We start from the raw sequence: 9,700 nt of genomic DNA, 5'->3' as shown, positions 1-9,700 counted from the left end.
ACACACACACACACACACACACACACACACACACACACACACACACACACCCTGCAAATCCAATCACATCAATCCTTTCACTTAGGCTTCTCACTGGTCTTCAGATAAAGTGGTCTCTTATCCTGTCTCCTTATCTGTGGCACTCCAGTCACACTGGCTCTCCCTATTTAGGTCACTGAGAGTGCCCCTGTCTCTCTCGCTTCAGGACCTTTGTATATGCTCTTCTTGGATCCCATTCCCTGCACCTAGGTCTACTCATCTCCTGGATGGGGAATTGTTTCCTTCAGAAAGTCTTCTTTTCCTCTGACTTACCAATCTGTTATATGCTTTCTGAGGACCCTACACTCTCCTTTACCTCACTGCTTATGATCAAACAAATACAGAGTCATTAGTGGTTATCAACTGTCTCCCTGCTGGCTGTAAGTTCTGAGGGCAGAAAGGGTCCATGTCTTTTTATTGGCCCAATATACATTCAGCGTAGCAAAGGGTTGGGCAAAATTATTTAATGGTATTATCCCAAACCGGGTTTTTAGAATAAAAATGGTTAAAATTCTGGAGCCTCATAAGAACTAATCACCATTACCTCTCCTTGCCCTCCCAAATTAGTGATTTTTCCAGAACATTACTTCCAATGCAAAAGAATCCCATCCTGTAGATAGGACTTGAAATGTCCGCCACCCTGTTTATCATTCATTCACTTATTTGAACATGTATTAATCTTGGCATAAGGTTATGCACAAATACAAATAAACCTAGTATCTGCACCTAAAATATTTTCTACTTATTTTATTTTCCTACTTAAAAACAAAAAACCTATGCTTTAACACAGGTTCTAGAAGAAGACCGGGCTCAAATCCTGGCTCCACTATCTGTGTAACCTGGTCACCTAACTTCTCTGTGCCTTGGTTTCCTCATCAGTAAGATGGGGTTAAAATAATGATACCTACCTCATGGGGCTGTGAGACTTAGACAATTTAATACACATAAAGTACTTAGCATGGTGTCTAGTACATAGAAAGGCTCAACACCCATTACCAAGAGCAACACATCGTCTGCAGCAAGGCTTATACCTCTACTCCCTTGGGGCGGTACAGTACAGGTAAGGGTAGGCTAGCCATGCAGATCATGTCTATGGCATGTACTCAACATTTACACTCATTTAAAACTTTATTGGGGGACTTCCCTGGGGGCCCAGTGGTTAAGAATCTGCCTGCCAATGCAGGAGACACGGGTTCGAGCCCTGGTCCGGGAATATCCCACATGCCGCGGAGCAACTAAGCCCGTGTGCCACAACTACTGAGCCTGCACTCTAGAGCCCACGAGCCACAACTACTGAAGCCCACGCGTCTAGAGCCTGTGCTCCACAGCAAGAGAAGCCACTGCAGTGAGAAGCCCACGCACTGCAATGAAAGTAGCCCCCGCTCGCCGCAACTAGAGAAAGCCCCCGCACAGCAATGAAGACCCAATACAGCAAAAAAAAAAAAAAAGATAGTAAAATTTTATTGGTGTATAAACAAAGCTAAGACTTCATATGATAACCAGGAGTTCTATGGCAATGAGGTCACCATTTTCAGTACTCTATTTAATAAGCCTGTGTAGGCAACATATATTTTCAAAAGTAATACATATTAATTTTTTATTGATTAATTGCCACGTTGGGTCTTCGTTGCTATGCGCAGGCTTTTCTCTAGTTGCAGCGAGCGGGGGCCACTCCTCACTGAGGTGCGCAGGCCTCTCATTGCAGTGACCTCTCCCACTGCAGAGCACGGGCTGCAGGCACACGGGCATAGTTGCTCTGTGGCATGTGGGATCTTCCCGGACCAGGGCTCGAACCCGTGTCCCCTGCATTGGCAGGCAGATTCTTAACCACTGCGCCACCAGGGAAGCCCCAAGTTAATATTTTTAAAAGTATATGCTGTGTCGTAAACACCAAATTGCATGCTACCTATGTCAACTGACAACGCTTCTCCACAAAAAGTTTAAATCACTCTTATTTCCTACTGACTTCCCTGATTTTTAACTAAATTTTTGCAACTTTTTTCACATTGTACAGGCACATTTATAAGAATCAGAAATAAACAACAAATGCAACAGATCTCTAAAAATTGCATCAAGGCATTTGTCCACCTCAGAAGTGTTAAGGGCTGACATTCTGTGTATTAAAGATTACAGTGAAAAGTTGTAACATGTGAATAACAATGGTATATCGTTTCACTAGCATTAACAGTTGTCTTCTATTGAAATAAGACCCCAACGCGATGCCTTTGTGATCTTTAGTTGCAATCAATAAAGTATTTTTTTAAACTTTATTAGGCAACCACTACATAGCAGGCACTGTTCTAAATATGCACTGGAGATAAAGAGATGCAAGAAATGCTCTCAGCCCTCAAGGAATTTGGTTTAGCAGAAGAAACCTATACAAACATTGCCCTACTGTGCCATACATAACAGACCTTAGCACTGGGTCTTGTGAGACCGAAAGGAAAGTCAGCTGAAAGTCAAGTCTGTTGGGCTTAGATCAGGGAAGGTTTCAGAATGAACCCTTAAACTAAGTCCTGAAGGATGAGTAAGAATTCTCCAGTGAAGTAAAGAGGGAAATGGCAGTGCTCACAGAAGGAACTGCAGGCTGGTGCGAACACAGGGAGCCCTGAAACGTTATGATGTGTTGGGATCCTGTTCTGTGCAACTGGAACACAGATTTGGGTAGGAGTTGAAGAAGAAATTGAAGTCGAAGTTTAAAAGACAAATAAGGCCGGTTTATAGATATAACACGAGAAGGAGTTTGTACTTTGTTTTTCAAAGAAGAGAAGTCATTGGAAAAAAATCCTAATTAGGGTAATGATGTGATCAGTCTACACTTTAGAAAGATTAGTGGTTTAGGACTCCACAACTCCCATGAGAGGGCTGCCCCTAGCAGGGGGTCCTCACTCGTGCTGCCTCTGGATTTAGTGGCGATTCGCCTCCTTCTCCCAGCCTTGGTCAGCACTGTTACCCCGCCCGCCGTGCAAGCAAGCCCCCGTAGGAGCACCCCTGGTCTGACTTCAGCAGCACTTCCCGGCAGGAGACCGATCACTCACTGTCACCCGTGGGCGGCCACCCTCAACGTGATCTGAGCATCCTTCCAGAGGCTGACAGCCCTGGGCTTCAGTTGGGCTGTGCCGCTTACCTGTGTGACCACTACGGTTGCCTCAGTTTCCTTCTCCGGAGAAGGGGAAGGCCCGGCCGTAGGTGGCTGTGTGTTAAGTGGTAGACGCCGCGGGAGAGCCGGCGAGGGGCGGACCCCAGCGCCGTAGAGACCGCGACGCGCGCGTCCGGCTCTGCTCAGAGACTCAAGCCGGCAGGCGAGCGGGATAAGCCAGACCGTGGGAGGCAGGGCGGGGCGACTCACCGGTAAAAGGCAGAGTCCCCAAGCGGGTTCCAGTTCGCGGTGTAGCAGTCCATAGCTGGTGCAGGTGGCAGCCAGCCAGCGCCGAGGGGACACGCACCTAGCGCGGGCTCCAGGCAGGCACTTCCGCTTCCGCCCGTCCGGGTCACGTGGCGACGCCGCGGCCACGGCCGTCACTGCTGTGGGCGGCTGCACTTGGCCGCCGCCGCGCCCCTCCCACGCCCGGGTGGGCCCAGCCCTGGCTCCTACTCCCCACGGCGGCCACCCCTGCTGCCTTCCTGTCCCCTCGGGCGTTGGGGGGTCGGGCAGAGCAGGACATGGGTGACCGGAAGTGGGAGTTGTGAGTGTCGCAGCCCGGGGCGAGGAGGGCCCAGGCGCTGTCGGGCCTCCGCGACTCACGCATGGAGAGTGCTGGGCTTCGGGCTGCGGACCGACCGCTAACCGGGACGCACGGGCTCTGCGGGGCAGAGGCTGTGCTGAAGCGACCGGCCTCTTCGGGCGCGGGAACATGAGGCCAGGCCCGGACCCCGCTGCGGGAGTGGCGCGCGGTGTGCGGGCCTGCCCGGGTCGCGGCTGAACGGCGCGGCGCCGCGGGACTCGGTAATTGGCGCGAGCGAGCGCGCGCATGCGCGGGGCGGCGGCGGGCACGTGGCGGGGCGCAGGGCTGCACCGCGCGGGAAGCGCCTCGGTGTCCTGGAGCCCTGCGGGCCTGGCGACCTCCTGCCTCATGTGCCAAGTGTTATGGAGACCGGCGCCACCATGGGCCCCACTCTGCTAACGCCACCTGGTCCCTGTAGCCCAGAGCAGCCCTGAAGGGGCCGCCGCTGGTCTCATTTATTCCGTGTGGGCCCTGGAGCCAACCTGTCCTGAGTCCCCACCCTCGCGCGGCTTAGTGGCATCTCCCTGCAGCCCGTCGTTGTTGGCGGCGGCATGGTCTTCTGTCTGGAGAACGAGGAAGCGCGCCGCCCGCTGGGAAGCACCATGGTCCAATTCCAGGCCTCTGAAGTCCAGCAGCTGCTACACAACAAGTTCGTGGTCATCTTGGGGGACTCAAGTGAGTGCCCTTCTAGAACCACACTTCCCGGTCCCACACCTGCAGCCTGTTTTCTGCGTCTGAACCCTCTGCCTCCATCTCAAATCTCCTTCCTGATACCTAGTCTGGAACAGTCCAGTAGGTTTTCTCTTTTTATTTCCCTAACGCCTTACACAGGTGTCCTGACAGATGTAGCCTGTCAAGCTTTTCACCCCATCCTTGCTCAGCATTTTTCTTCCTGACAGTCCCCCACAATGTCCCTCATGGAAGCAGTGGATCGTGCCATCTGTCTCTTGGGTGACTTGGCTGACTTATTTCTGCCAGGTGATGTTGGGTCACTATATACTGAGTTGAGAAGTGATGTACAGCTAGAAGGAACAGAGGTAGTGCCAGGACTTTGTAACCTCACCTTCTCTTCTGTCTCTAAGTCAACACTCCACAAAGGTGGTGTTGGGCAACCCCAGCCGTGGGAAGATGGGAGGCCTGGATTTGGAAGGAGCTGGGGTGGAGTGCAGCCTGCCTCAGCCGCAGGATCTCTGTCTCCCTGCAGTCCAGCGGGCTGTGTACAAAGACCTGGTGCTTCTGCTCCAGAAAGACTCACTGCTCACAGCCGCCCAGCTGAAAGCCAAGGTGAGGGAAGCTTGGTGGCCATGCCAGTGGTGGGTGGGCACAGACTCTGGCCTGGTAGGGTCCTCCTCCCTGGCATGGGTCTGACCAGCTGGTTCGGGGGGTGGGCAGGGGGAGCTGAGCTTTGAACAGGACCAGCTGATGGCTGGGGGTCAGCTGGGTGAGCTGCACAACGGGACACAGTACCGAGAGGTCCGCCAGTTCTGCTCGGGTTCTGGCCACCACCTTGTACGCTTCTACTTCCTCACCCGCGTTTACTCTGAGTACCTCGAGGGAATCCTGGAGGAGCTGACATATGGGCCTGCCCCGGACCTGGTGATCATCAACTCCTGCCTCTGGGATCTCTCCAGGTTGGGGCGGGGGGAGAGGGAAACCAGGGGTGGAGGTATGGCTCAGAGGCCACCCACCCCTGTGCTCTTGCCCACCCTTTGTGCTACCCAACAGGTATGGCCGCTGCTCGATGGAGAGCTACCGAGAGAACCTGGAGCGGGTGTTCATGCGCATGGACCAGGTGTTGCCAGACTCCTGCCTGCTGGTGTGGAACATGGCAATGCCCCTAGGAGAGCGTGTCACTGGGGGTTTCCTTCTGCCTGAGGCAAGTGACCAGAGCCCCTTAGGATAGAGGACGGGGCAGCTGACTGGTAGATAGAGGACCCTCCCTCCCAAACCTGCTTCATTCTGTGGCTCTTAGATGCTGCACTTTATCACTCAGCTCCAGCCTCTGGCAGGCTCTCTGCGGCGGGATGTGGTTGAAGGGAATTTCTATAGCGCTACACTGGCTGGGGACCACTGCTTCGATGTCTTGGACCTCCACTTTCATTTCCGGCATGCAGTACAGCACCGTCACCGGGACGGTGTCCACTGGGACCAGCATGCCCACCGCCACCTCTCACACTTGCTTCTGACCCACGTGGCTGATGCCTGGGGTGTGGAGCTGCCGAAGCGTGACTATCCCCATGGTGAGCCCTACCACAAGTGGGGACGGTAGTGATGCAAAGAGGGCCCTCAAAGCATAGGGCTCATAAACAACAGGACAGAGATCCTCAAGGGGAGTAGAGGCCCCTTGAAGGACCGTTGTGGATCCTGAGTGCTCCTTCCTTCCCCTGGGTTTCTGTATGGTCTAGCCATGTGGTCACCTATGTGTATGTGAGTGAGCATTGAGCACATAAGGCAGCATGTCAGAGACCCTTATGCTACAGATAAACGGAAAAGGAATGGGAATACTTTTAGATAGGAGTAGATGTGGGGGGTGGAAAGGCAGAAACAGAGGAAAGGTAATCCAGACAGTGTGGCAGAAACAACGAAGCCCCTTGGCTGGTGCTGTCACCCCCTCAGTTCCTGCCTGCTTATAAAGGGAACATCGTGGGTGATTGTTCCATGTCTGCTTCTGCCCTGGATCGTGTCCTCCAAGGCTAAGGTTCCTGCCTCACTTGTTGACAACTCATCCCTTTAAGCCACTTGTCTAGGACAATTGCTGTGTACATACTACCTACAGGATAGTGTTTACTGAATTGGAGACACGAGTCATGTTAGAAGGCTGTAGTAGCATTAAAGGATGTGAGGGCATAGAGAGGTCAAGAATGTCACTTTTAGCCTGGAGTTGGAGCATCAGGGAAGTGAATTAGGACCTTGATTATATAATAGTCTAATTTCTTTGTTTTTTTAGGTGAGAACTAAATCTCATCTAAATCAGTTGGAGAACTGATCCCCAACAAATGAAGGGTTGCTCTAAAGGTTGTAAGGCTAGTTTATCGTGGCTCAGGTCTTCTGAATCCAGTTTGGAGCCACAGAAATAGGAACATCAAAGGGAAGAGTTGGGTGGGAAGATGAGTTGGTGAGTTTGCTTAGGGCAGATTTCTTTGAGGTACTGTGAAGATGTTGAGTAGATTTGGAGTCAGTGATGCCCAGCAGGGAGATGGCAGCTGAGGGCATGAATGTGAACAGTGACGGAAAGAGCAAAACAATAGCCATGTTTTGGAGTTGGAAGGGAAGAGGGGCTGATGGAGGAAACAAGAGGAGACAAGGGTAGAGTCACTTTCAGGGAGGACAGAGGCTCTTGGCCACGTGACTTGTCAGGAAGCAAGGAAGTGGTTACATTTCATAGGATAAGTGTTGAAGGAGTGGAGTAGGGTTAAAAGAGGTAGTGAGCAGTTGATGGAGAGAATGGCACCTGGGCAAAATACTCTTTGTGGGAGGAAATATGAAAGGAACAAGGGCCTACTGGGAGAAGGAAGTGACAGGATCTTTGTTTTTAAGAGAGAAGGTTTACTAAGCTTATTTATTGGTCTGTGGCAAGGAGCTGGGAGAGGAAAAAGCTAAAGATACAGGAGCTGGGCAACAGAGGGAGGAGACTGGAGGGGAGCATGAGGTCAGAACAAAGGCAAATCCACTGACTATTGAGACAGGCAGGGAAGAAAGAGTGCAGCTTGGGTTTGGCCTGAAATGAGAGGGGATGAGGAAACCTGGGTAGGAAGTAGAGGGTGCTGTGTTCTCCAAGAGGAGGGAGTAGAGGTCTAGAAGTGTGGACAGCCACAGTTCAGGGCGGCCTGGCTCCCCAGGCCTACCTAAAACAACCATCCCATTCCTAGACCCATGGATTGAGGACTGGCCAGAGCCGGATCATCTCTTCCAGGGGAGCCAGGGGCAGACCCCAGCCTTCAGGGAGCAGCTGGCCTTGCCCCCACCCTCTCCTTTACCGCTTCCCATGCATTTTCCCTACCCTCTTCCTCAGCCCTCCCCACCCCCTCTGTTTCCACTCCTGCCCCAGGATCCCCCTTTTTTCCCAGGCCAGCCCTTCCCACCCCATGAATTCTTCAACTTTAATCCAACAGAAGACTGCTCGATGCCACCCCACTTAGGTAGGTGCCTCTACAACCTCCCAGCACACCTTTTCCAGCATCCCCTTGAACCTCCCCCATCCTAGCCTCCTGTGTCCAGGTGGGCTCAGAGGAGTTGGGTAGCCCGTGTGCCCCCCAGGCTTGGGTTCAGTCACAGCTGAGTCTGGAGCAGCATCTATTAGACTCATTAATTAGCTCATTGATTGTCACAATTTCCTGACTTGGAAGTAGGGGAAGTAGTATTGCCATTTTGCAAATGGGGAAATTGAAGCCCAGAGAAACTCACCCTGGAGGACCAGAACTGCCTGAAGGCAGAGCTGGGCTCACCCTGGCCAGAAGCCCACTCTGATAATGGCTGGTTCTTTTGTAGGATGTAGCCCCGGAGTGAACTTTGTGCCTGGCCCCCTGCCTCCTCCAGTCCCCAGCCCTATCCCCCATGGTCAGCACCGGGGCCTGGCCGTCCACCGGGGGATGCCACGCTGTATTCACACCAGCCCCTACCACGTGCCAAGGACAGGGGCACCCTGCAGGCAGCGTCCCAGACACTCAGACAGGCTGATCCATACATACAAACTGGACAAATGGCCTCCTCCCCATTCGGGGACGTGGCCTGGGTAGAGTGGATCTTATGCTGGAGCTGAATGTGCCAGTGGCCCTGCAGTGCCTGCTTGCCACCCCAGGTGCTGGGCCAGGGTATCTTGCTATGCCTGGCATTGTTGTTGTCCATTGCTGTCACCAATAAAGGCATGGAAGAACAGAGTAGCATCTTTTTGTGTAAGGGAGTAGGTCTCCCAGCCATGATCTTAAAAGTTGGGGAGGCTGCCTCTGGGCTCTCTGCGACCTTGGACCTTTTAACCCACGCTGTTTAGAAATTATTGAATGCATCCTTCCTACGGTCTCACTTGTTTACACCCTCACCAGAACACACGTGTACTTAACAAAGACCCTGGAGGGGTTCTCTGTTGTCAGCAGCTCTTTGGGATTGGGAAATACCAAGGGCTGAGTTGAAATTGTCAATATTTTATATGCAGTTTGGAATCTGGCTAGATCTCACCTATACCAGTCTCACACATTCATGTGTATGTTCAACACTCATCTGCTCCTGGAGATACAAGACACCTTGCACAATTTCTTGGCACATGGTAGACACTCATTAAGTGGTTGGAACTAAACGAAAAGCTCCCGAGCCCATGTGGGAGACTGATTAGAACCCTCCTCCTCTCAGAAATCACCCAAGCAAAAGTGAAAATGAGAAACAGAAATGTAAATACCATATCTGATGACCAGGAAAGAGCAGAAACTCCAAACAGTGAATTAGGTGGATAGGCTGAAAAACGCAGTGGAACCACTGCTTGATACAAATCAGTTTGGAAATTCTTGGGCAGCATTTACTAAAGTTGAACATTTATGTACTCTGTGATTCAGCAATTTCACTTCAAGAGAAATGAGTACATCTAGACAGATTTACCAAAAGACCTGTGCAAGAATATTCATAGAAGTTTTTTTCATAGTAGCCAAAACTTGGAAACAAGCCAAATGTCCATCAACAGGAGAGTGGGGGCTTCTCTGGTGGCGCAGTGGTTAGGAATCCGCCTGCCAATGCAGGGGACATGGGTTTGAGCCCTCGTCTGGGAGGATCCCACATGCCACGGAGCAACTAGGCCCATGTGCCACAGCTGCTGAGCCTGCGCTCTGGAGCCTGTGAGCCACAACTGCGGAGCCTGTGTGCCACAGCTGGTGAAGCCCGCGTGCCTTGAGCCTGTGCTCCGCAGCTGGGGGGAAGCCACCGCAATGAGAAGCCCGCGCACTGCAATGAAG

At 52.2% G+C, this 9,700-nt stretch overlaps 2 protein-coding genes across 3 annotated transcripts in view; one reads left to right on the top strand and one right to left on the bottom strand.

Annotated features, from left to right (window-relative positions):
- The window catches only part of VPS16 (VPS16 core subunit of CORVET and HOPS complexes), a 21,457-nt gene extending 17,896 nt beyond the window's left edge, over positions 1–3,561 (bottom strand). The window contains exon 1 of the mRNA XM_029221323.1: positions 3,389–3,561. Coding sequence (XP_029077156.1) covers positions 3,389–3,441 — 53 coding nt within the window. The 5' untranslated portion in view covers positions 3,442–3,561. The remainder of the gene's footprint in view (positions 1–3,388) is intronic.
- Positions 3,535–8,641, top strand: PCED1A (PC-esterase domain containing 1A). 2 transcript variants are annotated; one of them, XM_029221325.1, is made up of 8 exons: positions 3,535–3,985; positions 4,295–4,439; positions 4,969–5,048; positions 5,157–5,395; positions 5,490–5,640; positions 5,758–6,004; positions 7,634–7,903; positions 8,253–8,641. In XM_029221325.1, the coding sequence occupies exons 2-8, from the start codon at positions 4,316–4,318 to the stop codon at positions 8,498–8,500; spliced, it is 1,359 nt and encodes a 452-aa protein (XP_029077158.1). In that variant the 5' UTR covers positions 3,535–3,985; positions 4,295–4,315; the 3' UTR covers positions 8,501–8,641. The 2 variants fall into 2 exon arrangements, with proteins under 2 accessions (XP_029077158.1, XP_029077157.1); XM_029221324.1 differs by having other exon boundaries at positions 3,761–3,985; positions 5,737–6,004; positions 8,253–8,636.
- The last annotated feature ends 1,059 nt before the right edge of the window (positions 8,642–9,700 follow it).

Source organism: Monodon monoceros, unplaced genomic scaffold (genome assembly GCF_005190385.1).
Source record: "Monodon monoceros isolate NGI ecotype Baffin Bay Population unplaced genomic scaffold, NGI_Narwhal_1 Super_Scaffold_13, whole genome shotgun sequence".
NCBI lineage: Eukaryota > Metazoa > Chordata > Mammalia > Artiodactyla > Monodontidae > Monodon > Monodon monoceros.
This window is presented reverse-complemented; position numbering and strand designations above follow the sequence as displayed.